At 37.2% G+C, this 22,030-nt stretch overlaps 2 protein-coding genes across 2 annotated transcripts in view; one reads left to right on the plus strand and one right to left on the minus strand.

Annotated features, from left to right (window-relative positions):
- LOC101847453 (transcription and mRNA export factor ENY2) overlaps positions 1-3,040 on the plus strand; it is an 11,876-nt gene extending 8,836 nt beyond the window's left edge. Inside the window, exon 5 of the mRNA XM_005107887.3 lies at positions 1,214-3,040. Within this exon, the coding sequence (XP_005107944.1) occupies positions 1,214-1,290 (77 nt within the window). The 3' untranslated portion in view covers positions 1,291-3,040. The remainder of the gene's footprint in view (positions 1-1,213) is intronic.
- Positions 3,041-4,662: 1,622 nt separating this feature from the next.
- Positions 4,663-22,030, minus strand: part of LOC101849159 (protein-glutamine gamma-glutamyltransferase K) — a gene marked incomplete in the record, with an annotated part of 35,737 nt that continues 18,369 nt past the window's right edge. Inside the window, 14 exon segments of the mRNA XM_013087804.2 lie at positions 4,663-8,310; positions 9,661-9,797; positions 10,105-10,265; positions 11,223-11,364; positions 13,117-13,259; positions 14,210-14,336; positions 14,907-15,022; positions 15,880-15,983; positions 17,088-17,223; positions 18,647-18,824; positions 19,202-19,309; positions 19,709-19,827; positions 20,478-20,756; positions 21,674-21,862. Of these exon segments, the coding sequence (XP_012943258.1) occupies positions 8,154-8,310; positions 9,661-9,797; positions 10,105-10,265; positions 11,223-11,364; positions 13,117-13,259; positions 14,210-14,336; positions 14,907-15,022; positions 15,880-15,983; positions 17,088-17,223; positions 18,647-18,824; positions 19,202-19,309; positions 19,709-19,827; positions 20,478-20,756; positions 21,674-21,862 (2,096 nt within the window).

Consider the following 22,030-nt stretch of genomic DNA (forward strand, 5'->3'; position numbering starts at 1 on the left):
TTTGAGCATGTGTGGCCTAAATAAGCTAAACCCCCCTCCCTTACCTTATTTAGGCCATATGTGGCCTAAATAAGCACTCCCAACATATTTATGGAGCCTAATTCTTTTCTAGACTGAGATCGCCTCAAACACGATGGTCTGTCGTTATTTCGACAAAAACACCAAGCGTTGACCCGCGGTGAGCGAGTTGGCTCTATACTGTAGTGTACCCAGCGTGCGAGGTCACATGCTTTCCCAGTCTCTCGGAAGGATTGATGCAAAATAATTCCAAGCTAATTACTTTATTCTAATAGGAAATAAACTGATCTTTTAATTGATACCTTTTGAGTCGGTATTTTACATTTTTCATATAAAAAATGATCTTTGAAAAATTTGATGGTATTTTTAAAAGCTTTCTATTTAAACGCCAAAGGCCAAAAATATATCGCGGGAAAGCCCGTTTAAAGCTCTACAGTTCTCTGCCAATGAAGAGACTGTATTTAATCATCCCATGTTCCGCGAAGCATTTGAATGCACGCGTGTCAGTTTTTGAACCGGCCGACCGCGCATTCCGACCGCGTGGGGTTTCGCTTTCCTCTGCGACTCTCCAGCTCCTAATAATCGGACATATAAACAACTTACACCTTTGTAACGAGGACAAGCTGAACTTTTTCAAGATTTACGGCATTTGGTGTTTGATAGCGAAAGAGCAAAGAAACAGCAATCGGAATTTACCCCGATTTCACCGATACTACGCGGTCGGAAGGCCTCGAGTGCCCGCGAGGCTGTGTTTACGCTACCTAATAAATAAGACAGGGAATCCATTTCATTTTGTTGGATCCGAGTTTTCATTGAATCCGAGTTAGTTGAAACCGAGTTCCACTGTATTCCTGTACTTAAAATGCTAATGACGTATTGGTTGTGTTAATGCTGCTGCTGAAATTACTTTTAGAAACATTTTCTCTTTCATTAAAACATCTATGAAGCTACATGTGTACTGTTTACCCCAATTGACAATTTTTTTTATTTGATAGTTGGCGATGCTGTACAAAAGTGGTTACCAGGAAGGCAGTTTTTCGAATTTGTGAATAACAATTTTACATTTGCTTCTCATGCACTTTATCTGAATTCTCAAAAAAAAACCGTCTTGGTCTCAGATAAATGAGTATATCCCTCCAGTTTAGCAAGGGTTCAAATTCTCTTTAGGTAAATGTCTCATCTTTTTATTTCACAGCTCTTGTACCTGATGATGTGAAAAAGGAGCTACTGCAAAGAATCCGAACATTCTTAGCCCAGCAATCAGATGTGTGAAGTTATTTTCCTTTGCTCTGTTTTGTTGCAGTGTTTGAACACTTAAAAGAGACTTCCATGCATAGTATTATATTATTGATGGCTATTTTGTCAACTCAGTCGTCCAAGCGGGCTATGTTTATACTTTAATGTAGACCTTAAATTGTATAATGTATTTTGAATAGATTTTAAGTACTTTTTCTTGCTTTGTATAACACATGTATCTGTGTATGATATCACATGTAAATCTTATGCTCACCACTCATTAAGAAAGATCTTGTTGGGTTTATATGCACGGAAATTTGTAGTGCTGCATAGAACTGAGAAAATGTGTTTAGGGATCATAGGGGGTTGAGTTTTCCTGAAATATGATGACTTGTTATTTTATGAGTAGTCAAGCAAATATGGTTAGTTGGTGCAAGTTTTAGCTTCAAGTGAAGCTTTCCTCTGTGATTTGGAGGCTAATGTTTTATTGTGTAATACAGTTGCTCAACATGAGTTCAGGCTATACATAAGCTTTGTTTGCGGGTCACATTCTTCTCCTTTTCATGTTTGCCTTCACTTTCATGCAGCAGGCTAGTACTTGTATTGCCAATGGAAATGTTTTTTTGTGTGTCTGTAATTTTGATTGAGATTGATTCCGGTTCTCTCCTATCTTTTCCCTGCCACAGTTTATTGTGAAAGCGTGCTGTGCAAGTCTATTGTTAAATCAATTGATTGTAAAAAGAACAGGCCCCATTTGTAAGAGATGCTGTGTGAACAGACTCCTTCTTTAGCACATTCCAAGATGAAGACGTTTTTACGAGAAGGGTTTTATAAAATTTTAGTAAATGAATATGTTGGAAAAGTTTGTTTCAAATGGTCCAGAAGCAAGTTGCTCTTTTTTTACTTGCATGCTTTCAATATTAGTTTTTCTAGTCTCTGATACTGAGCACTGAATGTACAGGATTTTTTTTGTTCACCCTTTCCCCCCCTGCCCCAATGCCATTTTCCAGAGATTTGGCTTCATTGAGCACTATTTCATGGAAGAGAGGAGCAGTGCAATTATGCGTGCAATCTCCACATCTTTTGTTGTTGTGATTTCCTGATTCGCTTTTGACATGTACTTCTTGTGCAAGGCTTCAGTGGTATCCAAATTTGTCCTTAAAATTTTGTTCTGCTTGTTTTTCTGTTTTTGCTTACTGTGGTCATGTTGAACAATTGAGTAATGAATGTGTGGTGTTTTAGACTGCCCCATTATGGCCCTAAGAGAAATGTTTTCTCCCTAAAAAGAGAAAACAAAAGACAATGTTGAATTAGGACTTGCTTTGACTTAGGTTCCCTCTTCACAAAAATTGGAACAAATTTTGTTTTTAACAGTTTGTCTCGAATGGTGGCAACAAATGGTTTGATTACTGTCTGAATGCTGACTGGAAGGTTGTGAGGGATGACACTTGTTGGTTTGCCCTGTATGTAAGGATGAAAGGTTGAATATTCGCAATAATGTATGGTTTTTATTTCATCTTAATTATGAGTTCAGTTTGCACTGAATTGTGGTTGTCAGAGGCTATGTGTCATCAGCATTTTCTAGCTCTGAGAGTTGATCAAAATCCTTTGTCATTGCAACTCTTTCATGATGCATATATAATTATCACCTACCCCATTTTATGATATCTACGTAATGCTTTTACTTTATCAGCCAGTTTGTTTTTTTGCATGTTCTATGCATTACATTAGCCTGTAATGCATAAAATGATATTGAATAAACATTACTGCTGATACTAATTTTCAAGCGAAGATTCATTTTTTTTTCTTTTTCGCCTCAAGTATGTTTGGTTCGTTTTGTGAAATAATAAAAACAAATGTGTCATGACAAGGTGGAATCAGGCGCTTGTCAATTTTAGGATATTTGGAGTAATTGGTATTATCTTAACAGCTTGTTCATTTGTCTTGCTTTCGATGGAAAAAAATACACATCTATAAGTTGAGAATATATATGCTGTTACTTTACGGAGTTGGAGGTCATCTGAAGAAAATGGCTGTAGAAATTTGGTGGACACTGTACCATAGCTTAAGAGTCCTTTAAAAATGCGAATTTTTTTTTTTTGTGTGTGCCCTTAATCAATGTTTTCAGTAAAATCTGCTCAGAAATGTTTGAATGGACATAATAGGAGCTATCAAGCCGAAAAACAAAAAAATTGGATAAAAATTGCCTAACGGGAAGAACAATGTTGGTTTCCTCCATTTCATTATTTTGATGAGCGCCTGATTTCACCATGATGCCTCACAAACAGAAATTCTGACAAATGTATCTGATGATGGAGTGTACATGTAAGGTTGGTTTATGTCCTTTGCTTACTCTGTCCCCTTGAATCTGTCTCTAAGAGTCTAAGGAAGCTTTTTTTTTGTGTGTGTGTGTTTTACGGTGCTCGCAACTACATAAACCCATATGAGCGCGCAGGACACGGTAAACTTTTTTCAGGTGGTCATTCGCAGGAAATTTTGAATTTTTGCCTGGAGGATCGCTGAGGCCTACTTTTACACATTGATTTTAGGACCAGGGGATCTTTAATGTGCGAAACTTGCACTTGGGACCTGAGATTTTTCGCCCTTACCTGAGAAGGCTAGGTGTTAGACTTTACCTACCATGAGATCAGGGGTGTGGATGAAAGACGGCAGCGAGGAGCAGCAGTAGAAAGGCTGCAGAAAGAGGAGCACAAAGGAGGGGGCAGAAAGTGGAGATGAAAGTAGGTGACAGGACATAAAAAAGCAGGAAAGGAGGTGAAAGGAGAAAATTTTCCGTCGCTGTCTGGATTTGAACCCGGGAGCTATTGAAAGAGAGGCGAACACCATAACCTCTAGACCTCGAGAGCCACCTTGGGAAGTTTTAGGCCTTGATGAGTGTTTACATGGCATATCATATATGCAGAAGATGCGAGTTGGCTTCTCACACAGGAAAAATGTTTTACTACTGAGTATTTGTAAATTATTGCAGGAATGTCTTCTTAGCTCAAGTTGACCCTGTTAGACTCTTTGAAGCAGCCTGCTGCCTAAATCATCTAAACAGTGTCACTGTTGTCCGAGAACATTTTCAACTTGAAACACTATATTGTGTGGGTGGTTGGTGGGTGCTCTGGTGTGGTTTGCTCCTTCTTTTCTATCAAACATCTATCGTCTTTATCTCCCCTCCTTCTTTTTTGTATTTGTTACTCCCTTGTAATTTTGTAATACTTCTAATCTTTGGCACTTATATATGACCTTATTGTGTTGCAAGTGCCGTAAAACTCTTACGAAAAGAAACAACAACAAAAACCCACTATATTTCCTTGTGATATTCACCCTTACTTTTAAGGAGTAGTATCTTAATGTTAAAATTTTTTTAAATCTTTTAAATTAAGCAACAGTGAAATCAAATGTTATTTGATAGTTTATTGAGCAATGAAGAAAGCACAAACAGGACCATTCTTGATAAAACACATGTATGCAAAGCAAATAAAAATTAATCATCTATCATGTGGTAGGTGGAATCCTTCCTTTCTCTCCAGCTAGACACCACTCGCCACAAGCATGGTTGAGCACCACAATATTATGTTATAATAGAAATCTATGCTTGCGTGCAATGTCACCAACGAAATATTGGGCTCAAATGAAGTATTTCAGTCGCACTCAAGAATACTTTTTATTAGCTCTTGGCAGTATAAGGATACAGAAACTTTTGCAACTTTAGTAATCTCTTTTATGGTAATCATTAATACCATTCAGGAGGGCACTTCTTGCATTTATACGAAGCATTCAATGATCAATAAGTCTTTTACCCTGCCTATGAAGTATGAAGGAATTTTTGTAAATCACTGAAACTTGCAGACTGCTTTGTATCTTTGTGAAACACTGTGTGTGGAGTTTTTAAAAATTCAGATGGTCGGTTTAAACATGAGAGCTCTTTTTGTGAATGTAGTTCATAAATATCGTATGAGGTATGGGGTGAAGCTATTTAAAAAAGTTCTCATGCTGCATAATGATGCTCCAGTGCACAAAGTGGTGAAGGCTACTCAGACATCAAAGCAGCATGATTATGAAATTCTTCCCCACCCTCCGTATTCACCCTCTTACTTTTCCTTTTCCCAAATGTGAAAAAAATTGTCAAAGGACAGCATTTTCATAGAGATTGTAATGTTATAATGAATACAAATAATATATATACCACATAATTGTAAAAAATACAAACAAAAAAGCAGTAAGTCATTCTCGTGTAATAATAATTTTAAAAGTAAGAGCTATATTTTGAGCAAATTGAATGATCAAAAGCTAAAGAAAAATGTGGAAAACTAAAATCTGTTCCAGTTAAACTGGTCAATTTTTATAATCCATAGACTTTCCCTTTTCCTCTAAAAGATATTTTGTGTACGGTAGTGATTAAACTCTAGCAATTTATCGGATTTTTAGAACCCAAATACATCATACATGTGTGTATATCTGGAAAAATGATGTTAATGCAGCCCCTTTTAAAGAATTTCAAACATGATAGATAAAAGAGAAATGTTTAATGATCACACCAATAGAAGTAGAAGGTTTCAAATACCAGGTATGAGGAAACTTGAAAAAAAAGTATACATGAATATCATACACATTCACAGAGCAACATAGCTGCCATAATATAAGTATAAGGCTTTTTCCAGTTTGCTGCCATCTGAGAAAGTCACAAAAAAACAAAACACCATTTTATCCTTTCAACACCGACGACTGTCTTCGTGATGATGCACCTGATAATTCAGGAAGTTGACTCAATTTTTTTTTTAATGTCACCGAGCATTATGCAACAAGCATTGGAAGGAAAACATTGACAAGCAAAGGTATGACGAGACAGAGGTGGGCAGGTTTTCAGAAAAATTGAGTTTGCATTTGGCAAAAACCATAAAAGTTTCTTTCAAATCAGCTTATTTATATTTCCCAAGTTAAACAATATATGGAAGGAAAAAGAGTGAGAGAGGAAAAATCTTATCCTGACAACGATGTGCCATGCAGTTGGCTACACTATGGGCCCAAAAACACCCTGCACTCACTGGGAGCAGGCTATGTCAATAAAAATCTCAAAACATGAGTTTATAAAGTGTTAAATATGTACTCCCAGCTGTAATGACATACAAATCCACTTCAACAATCTGTAAACACACAGGAACTTGCCATTTGAAGTTGTACATCATGCATAGACTGGACCAGATGAATTATAAAGATATTGTCGGTCCCTCTTAAAAGTAATGCGTCTAAAAAACACACTGTTATTTAATAGAAAATATGTAATACATGTACTAAACCTACATGATATAAAATTTGAGACAAAAGAAAAAAAAATAATACACCTTGGCAGTGCTTGAGCTATGTACACATTTACATACACTTTTGGGTGACTAATGAAACATAAAAATATCATTGTCTCAATGTTACTATACCATACCTTTAACAATTGAATATGATGGTAAAAAATACTACATGTACTTTTAACAAATGTAGGCCCTATGGCATATCATAGAGCGTTTTTATTATTTTTATCTAGTAAAGAGGCATCCTTGCACTTGTTGTCACGTTCACACAATATTTTAAAGTTTATCTTGAATTTCAGTTTTAGTTTTAGAATGGAAACAGTCTAATTCTACATCTGAGCTTTTATTTAAAAGTGCCCCCCCCCCCCTAAAAGTTTCTGAATCAGAGTTCAGGGCAAACAACAGAAGTGGATACCTCTGCTGTCATGGTCATACTAGATACTATAGATCTCTATAAAAATCTAAAACTAGCTTGAACTCTGAATCTGCCGGTGACAATAATGTTCTCATTTTATACCTTTGCTTGAGTGTGTTTGTTTTGTGTGCGCGCGTGTGAGAGGTGTGTACGCAGGCAGGGCAAAAATAGCTAATCTCATTGTCATAAATTCTTGTCATTCAGTAGCACTTATTTATTGAGGCTCGGCGGAGACAGAAGTCAGATACTGCGTTTTAGCACCTCAGAATTAATGACATTACTCTACTTCATTAAATTACTTGATGGAATCTTCTCTATCTAGTTTTCTCCTTATAAAACGACTTCCAATATGTTTTTTTCTCCTACATTTGCCTTCAAAGCCCTGCACTTTTAATATAACCCCCCAAAAAAGGAACTTTATCAGAGGAACTGGAACATTTTTTAAGTTTACCATTTTAAAAGAATAAAGCTCTCATTTCTATTCTAAACAAAGCATAATTTTGTACCCTTTGGTATTCAACAGAAAAAGTGTTCTTCATATAATTCACTATTCTGGAAATTAGACCACAACTTACATTCTACATAGGCCCCTATTAGTTTTTCAGAAGGGAAAGAAGCTGCATGAAGCACAAATGGTACGGGTCAGTGAGAAAATGTTTGTGGGCATTTATATTTTTTTCAGATTGATAACATAAAGTTCTGGCAAAGGAAGTCTACAGTCTTTTCTTTTTTTTCTTATATCTACTTTGATAAATTTTGTTCAATTTCATATATTAAGTGATAAACTAAAGCATGGTAATTTCAAGTCCATACAGACAAATGTCATGATTTCAGCATTCTATCAAATGAATACACACATTTTTAAAAAAGGCTGAGACTAAGAAAAACATTAATTATAATGGGATACAAGAATGTATGATATTTCGATATACCAATAATACAAACGGTTGGCTGCCTTTGTTAATACATCAAAACTTGCTGTTAACAAGAAAAGGTCATGGATAAAAAAAAGAATCCTCCATATATACATGTATAGCCCAGTCTCAGTCGGCATATTGTCTCTGTCAACAAAAAATGAGCAACTACGTTTCTTCACGCTTGACATGGTGAATAAAAAATATTAGAGTTGTTCATTTCTGTGTGACAGCGATGCTATAAAGGGTTTTAAAAATCTAGTCTTCTTCAACAGCTTGAACATTGAACTCGACACTCCCATCAACTCCGCTCAGCTGATCTGATGTGAATGTTGCCTCCACTTCTCGGTTGCCAGCCCTGCGAGGGCAGATCTTGAAGTCGTACGTCACTGTTTCATTTGGTTTGATTGGTTTTCTGTTGAAGGCATGAACAGGAAGTTCTTGATTATATTTCATAATTGCCTCGTTGCTGTAACTCAAAAGTCATTCCTAAATTATGAAGACAATACATGACAATTTACTTTACTATCTTCAAATTTTCAGCATGTGAGAATTCATTGCTCACATTATTTTTCCCCATTGAAAAATTCCCACTTTAACTTTAAATTCCTTTGAGCTTTTTTTGTTCTTGCAAATGTTCAGCATTATTATTCTCTGTTGGAGTTTTTACACCCCCAACACAATTTAGATAATTTAGGAATCAGATTTCTGACCGTGCCTATCAGAGCCATCACGGACTGAGAGGGACAAACATCCCTATAGAAAGACAATAGAACTGCCAACTCTCTCCTGCGTGTGACAGCAAAGCACCGTGCCACTAGACCACAGATACTGGTTAGATATCTCTGTGGTGTTTCACTTTACAAAATGTTGATAACAGAAATCATAACTTTCCTCAACTTCCCATTAAAAAACTTGAAATAGCGTGAACTTTCGTTCTTTACTACTGCACTTTCTGAGGTGTCTAAAACTTCTCAGCACAGTGAGATATAATATCCTGTCCCCGTGGTTTTATGCACCCCACATAATTTAGCAAAATTTGATAATTTTTTGCATAATTTCTGATTATTTTCCTTTATCATTCTTTGTTAAAATTAACAGAATCGCATAATTTCACATTTTTGGGCTCACTTTGCATAATTTCAGAATTTTTCTTGCATAAAACGACAGGGATATAATATCCGTATGATGTGGTTGTGGTTTGCTATACTCGTTCTGAAACCAAAATGGGCCGACCATACCCCTAAAGTTAAGTGTTTTAAAAAAGTTAAGTTTTGCATTTTATTAAATTTTGGAAGGAACTTTTAAAATGTTATATTTCTGGAATACAACGGTCAGTTTTATTAATACTGACAAATCAGACGTCCCCTTGGTTGAATTTTATTTGTATGCAGTTTTGATGAAATTGGCACAAAGATGAACAAGTTATTGCTCTTTAACTTTAAATAAGTCCTCTTTCTTAAAGAAACCCTGTATTATATTTTGGAGAAAATATTCACATAACCATAAGGTCTGACCCCTTAAAAAGTGACCTAGCAAAGTGTATAATGGCTATCCACTTTTCAAACAAAGTTATAATTTTCACATTTGAGTTTGCCATTTAAAAAAAGTTTGTAAATGTACACTAATCACATGGTATTTTGGAAGTAGTAATTTTGTAAAGGATACGGTAGTTAGAATGCTATCTCAAAGGCAACATATTTGTCACATTAGATATCTCAAATTCAAACAATTAATTGGCCATATCAGTCTATGAGATACTCACGAGATGCTGAAAGTGTCGGCCGACATGACGGAGGCACCCTCCAAGTTTATAACACCAGACGTCAGATTGTGATCCAAGGGGTTGGTAAATGTCACCGTTCCAGTGCACACTTCTTTGGCTTTTATAACATCTGGAACCTGTTGCAATGAAATGGACAGAACTGTTTTGTAGTTTATTTTGAAGGTAAAAGTCATTCTACTTCAATGAAATATTGTTTTTCTTAATTTTTAAAAAATCAAAAGATTTTTGTCAAAACTTATAGAACAGCACAAGAAACAGTTGAGGAAACCAATAAATTTATTTCACAATCTTATTAAGCTAATTCACTGATGATAGGTGAGGATTAAAAAAAAAATCTTACTTTCCGTCTTGGGCATATTTTTGATCTTTGTCAACTAAAGTACTACTGCAGGAAAAGAAAAAAGGATTACTTGGTTTACTGACCGTTATATCCAAGAATGGTTTGACCAGAGTGAACGCCTGGGTCTGAGCAAACTGCTGCTCTGTTTCTGTGACGTGGAGAGAAGCGTAGGCCTTCAGACTGGCCTCTGGGTTCAACTTGCTCAAGTAGTCCGACTTAGTTACTTCAAGGATCAGGTCAGACTCTAGAGAAAATCACACAGAAATATACCTTAGATATTGTTCACAATGCAATCATCTGTTTTACAATTAGGGATAGTAAAAGAGAATGCTTTTTACAAAACCTCCAGCAACACAAATTGTGGTTTTTGTGCTTATAAAAAGCTGTAACCATTGTATTGCATTATCTATGTTGTATACAATGTCAGCATGTGGTGCATGAGCACACATACACACACACATACACACACAAACACACACACACACGTGCACATAGAGAGTTGAGGGTGGGAGAGAGAGAGAGAGAGAGAGAGAAATTTAAGTTTCTGATCTTAAATCATCTTATTTTATTAGTACTGGACACAGCAAAAAACAAAATACCAATTTATTTTGTAACTTTTACACACAATCGCTTTGTTCATGACATATTGTGAGAATACCCCAGTGAGTTATGAAATATTATGTCAGAGAGACAAGGATCCTTCCTGCTCCATCTGAAAAGTTTGTAATTTTATGGGGCTGTAAGTGTAAGACATCTACTATCTACCTTCTTTCAGTGGAGTAAACAGAGTTCAGGGATGATTTTTGCAGTTTTGGTTCAGGCAGGACTATTCATATAGGCCTCTATCCGTGTCTTTAAGTCTGTGCATTTATTTTGATGCAAAACATATCCCGTCTCACCAAAACTGAAAGTTTTCCTTTGTTTGAACCTCAGAAATTTGAAGATGGGAAAAGAACCAAATGGCACTCTTTCCACTCATTTGGAATTGGCCCTGGTTCAAATCCCAGACTAGGTGTTCTTGAACTCTTGTCCTTTTGTTGAGTTTTCTCAACTCATATTTGGTAATTACCGATTGGAGACGGAATTAAATTCAGAGGTCCTGACTCTTCAATAACACTAAAAGTATTGATAGGGGCATTTAACCCATACACTTTCATTAAAAGAACCCAAAGAACAAATGGTCCTTTTTGCTTAAACCTACCTTCATTAGGATTCACATCTACAGTAAACTGCTGCCCCTTCACTCGTTTCCCAGGAATTCCAGTGTAGAACGAACTGAGGACAGTCAAGCGGCCATACACAGAGCGCTTTTCATTGGAAATGTTCTTCACTCGAGCTACAACCTGTGGGTCAAACAACAACAGAAAAATCCCTGGCTGAGTACAGAGAAAGCTGTAGTGCAGGTTCAAATAGTCAAAAACACCAGATTCATATGTGGATATATGAATGAGTTTGCATCAAAATTACCATTTATAAAGCTTGGCACTCCAAAGCGGAAAGTCCAGGTTCGAGTCTCGGCTCGGACACAGATTTTTTTCGCCCCCTCCTGCCCACCCAGTAGTAATGGGTACCTGACTTCGAGTTGGGAAAGTAAAGGCGGCCTAGAAAGGAACAGGCCACCCTACCACAAAATGCCAAAGGTCCAGGAAGTTGTCTGACTAAACAAAGCACTCCCCATTGTCCGGATCGGATGAGGGAACAACTTTACTTTACTTTACACTAGTGACTATGACAATTAGTAAGATTGAATTGACACGTGTAATCTCTTTTGAAAAAATTAATAGCATCTGTCTTGAATTTAAAAAAAAAATAAGGAAAGTGAGGCTTGGGGACATTTGTTTGGCAAAACATATATATTATATAATCTAGATCCTTGGCCATTTTGCTTAAGTGGCAGAGCGAATTACCAAGAGATTACAGCCCAGTTAGCATCTATATATGTGACTTCTGTATAACATTGAAGAGCATCACTGATAGGTTCTCCTTCTCGATTATCCTATTGCCTTTGTTGCTTTTTTCCCCATCAGTAAGAAACTGTTACCTAGTTCTTGGGCTTTTCTGGGACTGAAACAAGAGATGCTTCTTTCTTAACAGTGCCCTTTGAATTAGTGTCTTTAAACTAAAAAACTACAGTCCGTGCCGGCTATAAGCACGCCGGCTTAAAGCATGTTTCGGACTCAAGCACGTTAAACGGCTCTTACCGAATTTTTGCTATATAAATTCCACGCCTTTAAGCACGTTAACTTCGGCTTTAAGCACGCTTCATTTACAAGACAGTCAATATTTTCATGATGACCCATCGAAGTTCGAACACAGTCTACACCGCAGCAGTGGAGTGTGTCAAGAGAAACACAAAGAACGCAAGTGATGGACTCTCCTCACACTCACACGGGCGAAGAGGAAGGCAGATGCACACAGTCGCGCGCGCGGACATAGGATTTAGCCTAGGCCTAGGGCAAAGCTACGCACGACCAAAAAAAAATACAAAGAGAGTCGGGGAGGCGAGAAAGGGAGGCTGGCTGCGATTTCACCTTTGACCTTCGCTATCCATTAATCCTGATTGTGTATCACGCGCGAGGTGGGATGAAGGCGGTGGTATGAGTATGAGTGGCACAGCGGGCTGTGGTACGCACATGCAGTGTGTAGGCCTAGTGTGCTGTTTCGTGACTGGCCGTCTAAATTAAGTTTTCATTTCCCATTCCAAAACAAAAACAAACAAGCAAAACAAAAACTACCATGGCGGGTGTCTAAATAACAGTGCACACTTTTGCGGGACCGCTATAGGCCTACTTACAAACAAAGGGAAATAGCACGAGAAATTTTCTACATGAAAATCTCTGGATTATGTCTACTTCGCACTCAAGCACGCTTCGGCTTTAAGCACGCTCAAGCTTTCTCCCGACGACCGTGCTTAAAGCTGGCATGGACTGTATAACCATGCAATTTTAGCTACTCATCCTCTTTTGAGGGGGATACTTCCAGCAACAAAATAATTTCTTATTTAGACCTCTTTGACTTGATAAAGGGAAAAGAGTCATCTCAAGAGTCAAATTGACAAGTTTTGTTACTTTCTGTTTAGCCTAAGTTTTATTTACCTCGAAATTTTCACCCAAAGATGCAGCATGAGGAATAACAAGCTCAAATGTTACATCTTGATCTTCTTTGTCATATATCTCGTATTCTGCGCGGGAGCTGTAGTTATGCACAAATTCCACCACTTTGCGTTCTTCTTCAGAGTCTGGAAGAGAAAAGACATTTTCAAATCTGTTGTTTTGATTTGAAGTTTACACAATCATATGAATATATAGGCCTACATGTACATGTACGATCAATTTTTTTGACAGCTTCATTCAAAGTTCAGAAATGCTACACTAATGTAAGCATGCACACACACACACAAACACACACCACACACACACACATACACACACAAATATAAACACATTTACACATACATTCATACACATACACACACACATGCATGCACATGAACACACACACACACATACACACACACACACTCACACACACACACACACACACACACACACACATGAGCCGGTACACTGTTTGCACTAACTGCCTCAGAAGAGAATTTCCTGCTTTGTGTATGAAAAACACAAAACTTTGACCAAAAAACTGTGCTTCCGTCATAAAATCTCGGCACATCTTGCTTTTAACAACATAATTTGAGGATGAAAAATGCTACATGTACTCTAAACAAATATAATAAACTATAAAATCAGAGGAAAGTGAACTTTTTTTTTCTCCTCAAAAGTTCGTCTTGATGGATGTTTGCATTGTAAGAATTATACAGAAAAATAATATGCTTAAGAAAACTTTCAGGAAAATACAATTAACTCCAAATAAGCACAGCACAGCACCCAAAACATGTGCAAACACACAGAAAGGATGCTGAATCATACCATATACATGGCACTAAGAATTGACACAGCATCCCTTTTCCATATGATAAACTCTTTTTTGGGGGGGTTCTGTGTCCTACCTCTATGAGTGTCTGATGTTGATTATGTATACAATATAAATTGTAAGACGTTTCAATGGTAAAAAAAATCACTTGTAATTGTAAATTGCTGCTGCTGCAATTGCCGCTCCTGAAGAAACATAGCTATATGTGTCCAGAAATATGATGATGGTGATGATATGATGATGATACCATTAACTCACTTTCAGGGTACTTGTAAGCCAGAGTCAGATCATTGCGGAAGTTACTGCCTACAGACTTTGTGCTGATGAATTTACCAACGGAGTGGGTGTCTATGTTGATGACCTTCATCTCTCCATTGGCCAGGACCTATCCAATAGAAATAACAAATAAAAAAAACAGAATAAGTTAAAGACAATGTTAAACACTAGTACTCCTAAAATGACAGGTTTACATGCTTTCACAATAGCCCGGGAGGCTGGTTTTCCTTCTCAGTTCTCCGTCGGAATATACATCAGTCATGTAAAGGTACAATCAAATACATACTGTGCTACTGATTTCGTTTCTTAGTAAATCTCAATGATTGTCACACCAAGAGGTTTAATTCAAAAGAATAAAATGAAAACAAATAAAATAAAATAGGAAAAACAGTGGTGTACTTGAAATGAGATTATTTAATTGAAGATAGAATGTTCCTATCAAATTTGCTTGATTTGAGGAACTTGTATCTTGACTTTTTTCATAGCTCTCTGTGACTCCATTACCTTGTTCCATCCTAATATTCTGAGACTTTCACTTTTCTTGTTGAGCAACACCTATTACTAACAGTGAGACATTTCATGTTGCATTATTAAAAACAGATAAAAAGGATTAGAATAAGTTAAAATGCTTATTCGCGCTAAAAACAAAAAGAGAAGGTTTTGAACATCCACAACATACCTTCCAGTTCACTCTGTCACCATTAACCTCACTAAAGATGAATGGTACATCATAGTTGAGATAAACATGACCTTCCATAATAGCCCGCATAGAGGCTGGTCCACAGCGCATCACACCTTAGCAGAAAAGAATGTGTTTGTTGAGAAAAAGAAATAAAATAAAAGTAAAACAAAAAAATATTTATTCATTTCTATGTGTGGATATTGGTTTTATATGTTACTAGCTGGGCCCCCTTTCGATGAAAGGAGTGATCGGTGTATTAAGGTCAGCAGAAAGTAATTGGCTTATATTTACATATTCAACTGGAATGGAGCAAATTTTGAGAGATGCAAAAATTAGAAGGTTTAGATCTATACTCTCAAAACAGTGCGCACGGTTAGTGAACGGAAACCTCCTTTTCTAAAATTACAGATACAGAAGCGTTGGCCAACAAAAGCAATCGGCGAAATAGAGAAATTTAGCTTTTTGCGGCAAAACTGTCTCAAAATTTTAAAAAAGGAAGGGCGTGATGATCTGGAGAATATTTTAAAGAATCTTTTGGCGAAAACCGCATGTCGATCGATGCAGCCATTAAAAAGCCTTTTGAATAGCAAAATTCGGCCACCACAAATAGATAATAGACAAGCATACACCTTGTGGGTAAATCCTGTTTAACTTAATTTTGCTTGAATCATATCAAAGTGCACACATGTACACACACACACACACGCACATATACACACGCATACACATACACATGCATGCACATGATGCATACACACACCTACTGCAACATGACACCAAACAAAAGAGAAGAAGCTCCCTGAACATATCCCTTTTTAAAAATATTCCGTTGCTTAGTCTGGTAAAATGAATGGTAAGTAGTTTTTCCTTGTTAAAACGAGCTAGTCATGAAGACAGTTTAACAAAATTTAAACTGACATTGTAACCTAATAGATCTAATCATACAAAAAAAGATTTCTGCTGTAGTTACCTTCACTAAGCTCCTGTGGTGTGGCATCATGAGCCTGCCAGCCGTCATAACCTTTGGGAAGATCTAGCCTTCTGAAGAAAGATTCGTTCCACACATGGAAGTTCCTGAGAACAAAACACAAGTGCCATGTAATAATATTATGATATCTTTGAAAAGATGCTTTGTGTTTGAATCCAAGGAAAGGGCCTTTTCCAGTTTTGGTGACCTCTTTTCCAAAATTCTAAATTAGATTAAAGAATTGACTTCAAATGACTTTTATCACTCTTAAAAGAGAGCCTTCTGATTGAGATTCGTTACAATGTTCAACTTCAAGCAAATGATTTAAAAATAATCCACAATTACCACAAGAGAAGTACCTCATGTCACTTTTTTAAATCCTTTCCTTTAGCATGATGTAACTTCTTCAACCTCACACCTTTTGAACTGTGCTCTCAGAAAATTAAGTTATCAGTCTTGAAAGTCAGTATAACTTAAGTATAACGCTTTCTTTTATCTTAACAAAGCAGCAGAATGAATAAGTTGCTATTTGGTAGAATATCTTGATCAAAATGATTTATCATGGTAAGGCAAAATGTCAGCTTAAGTGAATTTATGTTGCAAAGTATCAACATTATCATGATAAGAATAAGATCTGAGACAGACATCGGTTAGCGCTATTTCTCTGCCCTGATGCTCTCAAAAAACCTAAGTTCCCTAGTCATTCCCCGTAAACTATCTGTTTAAGTTCCTTTAAGTATTTCTGGTAGGTTGTTTTTGCTCTACTCCTGCCTCTTGTGCCTTCTATTTTCTCAATGAGAGAAAGATATTCAAGGTCTTTATGTCTAGTTAGGGAAAAAGAGAAGTCTATTCAGAAACTGCATTTGTCCCTTCCTGAAAACCACATCATTTGATTTTTTTCTCTTTCCAATAAATGTTCAAGTCTCCTAAGAAACTAAATTTTTGTTGCTTCCAGTTTGAAATTTCCATAATCCTTGGTAAATGTTCACTATTCACAGCCATATTATATAGAAAGGTTGACCACACATAGCTTTTTTAAAGTGTTATTTTAGCTGCTACTGAAATTTTCTATTTTTAAGGACAGGACTCATTTTGTTGGAAACGATCATTAGTTATTGCAGGGTATATCTTGCAATATTTTGAAGGTATGCTTACTCTACAAACCCACCACCCCAAAACAAACAAACAAACAAAACAAACTAGATAAATACCAAACAGAGTCGTCCATCCATGTCACTGGCTCATCATCCTCATCAAAATGACTGTCTATGGTCATGCTGCAGTCTGTGTCATGAGCTGATTCAAAGTTGGTCACCGAGCGTGTCGGAATTCCCAAGGACCGTAGTACTGAAGTTAGAGAAAAAGAGAAGAAATGAGTGGAGAAGAAGTTACAAAAGATGAGAAGTTATTCAGCATCTGCATTATGTCACAAAATGTAAGAACCATAAAAAGGTTTTGATTTTGCTCCAGAAAGTGTTATGGATTCATTTTTTAATTTTTTGGCAGGGCCTACTCATATTTGTAAGAGCTGATGAAAGCAAAAATTAATATTGCCTCCATTTAATCAAATTAATATCTTGCTTTTGCTGAAATCTGACACCCAACTTGACTGGAAGTAGATCTATGCGAAGTTAGAGACAGCAGGTCTCCTTATATACATAACATTGTTGAGAAGATATCTCATAGAAAAGATGGGAAATTCAAGTTTTAATTTAGTTTAGTTAAGTTTGGCAAGAGTTACTACGCGTTCACAACTGCCTAATCTTTAAACATTCAGGTACTGGTCAAGTTCATAAAGTATCGTACTGTCTAGCTTGGAACTTCTTTTTCTCTTTCTGAATCAACTCACACTATCCCTTACACACTTTTTCTGGACAACCATTCAGGCTTTTGAGATTTCTTTAAGAAAACAGTGTCCTTTTCAAAAGTATAAATGTACACTTACATTTGCATTATACGAGTATTAGCTGACTTCTTAGCTCTCAAAGTTCAAATAAAAGTTTTGTGTACAAGCACTCAGAATGTGAACAATTAGTGACATTGACAATGTTGAAAAAGGTGTTTTCTTTGAGGAAGGCCAGTATTGCTTTTAGGCTGTTTCAGTCGCAGAACCTCAAAAATTAGCTTGTTTTCTGGAGATTTCAGAAAGACAAAGTGTTTTTCGGTCTTACCCAGAGCATATAACACACACACACACACACGCACGCACGCATGCAAGCATGCACACACACACACGCACACACACACACACACACACACACACACACACACACACACTTGCAATGGTAAGTCACATTCATGTATCTAATTTATCAAACAACATTCAAGCCACTTCAAAAAGTCAAGTCCTTGACTTAAGTAGGAATGACCCACAGCCTCTCAGTGCATTAGTCTGATGATCAAACACTTGCAGCACATAATGACAAATACCCAAGGAGTAACATTTACGATCTGTGTTACGGGTTTGAGTGTTCGAGCCTCAGATCTGACACTGTATCCTTGGGATAGGCACTTTACACAAATTTTCCTCACTTCACCGCAGTGGGAACAGGTACCCGGCCATAGACAGCAGAAGACCTTGTCAGTATGTTAGTGTTTTAGCACCTATAAAATGGCAGCTTGCACTGTATGCTTCCCAGGAAGTGGACATTGTTCCAGAATGCTATCAGGTTTGCTGGGGAACTAGATCGTAAAGCGCATAGAGCTTGCTGTTGGGCTCTGCATAATGAAAATAAAAATGTAGCAAAAATATTTTGCTAAGCGTACGTACAGCTTGTGACAAGGCCTGAAAAGACCCAGCACTGGCCAAATTTGACCGGCTTCCCTGAGTCCATAAACTCCTTCAGGATCTTCACACTGCCTGTCCAGGACCATGGCAAAGTACAGTCTTTGGGATATTTCTCTGTCCACCTTCCTTCTAGGACACCATTATCATCACAACTGTTGGCCTGCAAAGGATGATTTAAAATCTGACAAGAATACATGTATAAATTATATTGAGATAAATTAAGTCATGTGTACTCCTGGCAAGGTCAAATTAAATTTTGAACTCAAAATATAACACACTCACTTCAGAATGGAAAAGACTGAAATATGTTTATTTATTTAAAATATTCTGTACAGTTTTAATAAAGTGTTTTATCTTAAACAAAGGTAAGGTGAAATTTTAACTATTCATGAGGTGAATTTATAATTACTTGAGAGGGTTGGTTACATGTATGGAATACTACCAGTTCATGAGACAAAGGCCACAAAACTTACACATTAAATTTTCCGAAAAAGATTACAGAGCATTGAACATTTTCTTAAATATAAAAAATCTTACCAAGGCTGATATTGTGCGAACAAATGAAACTGGGCTTCTACGTGCTGTATCTCCAACTTCTCCTTTGTCCATCAGCAGCAAAGCAGCCTCTAACACAGGGTTGTCAAACTGATGGAAATATAAAATAAATGATATCTCATACTAAACAACAACAGTTTTCAGGAATTGTTTTAAAAAAGATGAAGATAATTGTGCTTTGATATGCAAAGGGTTGAATTTGTGAAATTTCAAAAGCATACATTTTTTAAATGCCATTTTTAGACTCAATTTTCCCTGACACTTAGAATTGTCACTGGATCCCAAAACTTCCTTTCATATTCACATATCTTTAACTGACAAACAGCCTGCTTTGCTTTTGTACGCATTGAACACCCTGGTAGACTCATACAATTTATTCAGTAAAGGAAAAAAACCCACCCTGTTTCAGTCTTCTCATAAATAGATCTATAGCTACTAAAGTTTTAGTAAGAAGAAGAATCTTTTCTTTAACAAAAATTGTACATGTACCTGTCCAAAGTTCCAGGGTCTTCCACAATGGTTGAAAGCTGATCCTACCCATATTCTTCCACGATCATTCAGTACATATTCAAATCTTTCATCACTCTCCTCCATATACACCAGGTCATCTGAGAAAAACAGTTTTGAAAAGTCATGCAATAGTGATAATGATGGTGTCAAAGAACATTTAAACATTTTATCAAATACATTCCTTTTCCCCCAATTTCCTCATATCCACACAGTTTTATTTATTTTTTTTTTGTTCAAGGGGAGAGTGTGTAATGAAAGCATTTTGATGTTGTATTTTGATTGGGTAAATGCGTGGTTTTTTTGGCATAAAAATATGGAGAAGGGAGAAATTAAGAGAAGAAAAGAGAGAAGGGAGTGAGAGAAGGGAGTGAGAGAGAGGGAGTGAGACAAGAGGGGGAGGGGGAGAGAGAGAGAGAGAGAGAGAGAGAGAGAGAGAGAGAGAGAGAGAGAGAGAGAGAGAGAGAGAGAGAGAGAGAGAGACTGTGTCTTAGAAAAGGTACTTGAACTCAGCAAAATTAACTAATGCCTTTTCAGCAACAGATATGACTTCTCTGACAATGGGAGAACTTATTTTTTCACCTTACTCCACATACCAAGACCAAAGAGCAATATTTTTGCTAAGAAAAGAGAAGAAGCACTAAAGGTACTATTCGTAAGGACAATTTCTACTGTATTAGTATCAATAAATGTTTAGGTCTTCGCCATGTTGAAAGCTAGTTTTGATTAAAAACTCCCTCTTTTTGCCTACCTTTACACCAAGGATTGAAAATTACAAAAACTTCGTCATCTTCCATTTCAAATCTGCGAAGTGAACTGTCATCCTCCTTCAAGCTTGTCTCAAGGTACACTCCATACTTCCCAACTAAGGCATTTGGCGGGGGTGTTACACTGAACGTGAGGTCAGCTCCCTCTATTTGTTTGACTTGTGCCGACCACTTCCCCATGGTTGAGTTGACTGACTGACCAATGTCCTTGATGTCCAGTCGTAGCCTCAGCAGTGTGGCTTTGCTTTCTTGGGGTTTACTCCCTGTTTCACACAATAAATAGTAGGAAAATATATACGTTAATGTAGTACACAAACTAACAGTGAAAGGAATGTTATTATAAGTATAATCACACCGTGGCTATAGCTTCAGTTAACATTAAAGTAATTCTGCCTAGTGTGTCGTCCTTTCCAAGCCAATAAGCTCTCACAATTTTTCCCCTTTAGGCAGCAAGTTCATACTTTCCTCCTCCTCTAGGTGTTCTCGTTAGTCAGTATAAATGAAAAGACCATCTACTCCTGCTCTTGGCACTACTTCACACCCAAACATTCATATATTGAATGTACGGCATGATCTCGGTTGATCAATCTCTTCCAGAAAACAAAGAGATTGGTCAATACAAATACATGAAGTTAAGGATACCTTTAATAAAGGACACTGCAATATTCTTCTAATACTAAAAAGTTGTTCCCTTTTCCGATCCGGATATTGGCGATTGCCTTGTTAGTGGGACAACTTCCTGGGCCTTCGGTATACTGTGGTAGGGTGACCAGTCCCTTTCCATGCCGTCTCTACTTCCCCAACTCGAAGTCAGTTACCCATTACTGCTGGGTGGGCAGGAGGGGGCGATAAAAATTTGTGTCCGAACTGAGGATCGAACCCGAACTTTCCGCTTAGGAGACGAGCGCACTAACCGCTCCTCCATGGCACCCTCCTTCTACTACTACATACAAAGAAAAGAAGGAAGAGAGATGAAGGAAATTGACGTTTTATAGTAAAAAAGGAGCAAACCACACTAGAGCACATGTAACCACCAACTATTCTCCAACAGTAGTCTATTTGATATTTTCTTTTTTTAAAAATCAGTTGCCAATTGGGTTGAAGAACGGTTGACTACCCCTAGGATCTAAAAAACGGAAAAATGGGGGGGTGCATAAGAAGAAAAGAAACCTGTTCTCACCAAAAGCAAACTGGACTACCACTGAGTCATTTTCCTTGTCCACGTCTCTGTCAAATGTGACCGTTGCAGTGAATGGCTGACCACGTCTGACCACCAGGTCCAGCACTTCATACTCCCCAGTGTGATGGTCACGGCCGTTTTTTACCTTGTTCAAGTCGAGGCTTCCAACTGCCAAAGCCTTGCTGGGAGCTTTGGAAACCAATAGAAAGAGGGAACCATTAAGTAATTCTCATCAAAGCTGGGTTTAAAAAAAAATCTTTTTATATAGAGAGACCTTATCTGTATCTGTGAAGGGATTTTTTGCACTAGGTGAGATCTAAGTCTAAAATTACACACACACACACACACACACACACA

The sequence above is a fragment of the Aplysia californica genome, unplaced genomic scaffold (genome assembly GCF_000002075.1).
Source record: "Aplysia californica isolate F4 #8 unplaced genomic scaffold, AplCal3.0 scaffold00640, whole genome shotgun sequence".
Taxonomy (NCBI): Eukaryota; Metazoa; Mollusca; class Gastropoda; order Aplysiida; family Aplysiidae; genus Aplysia; species Aplysia californica.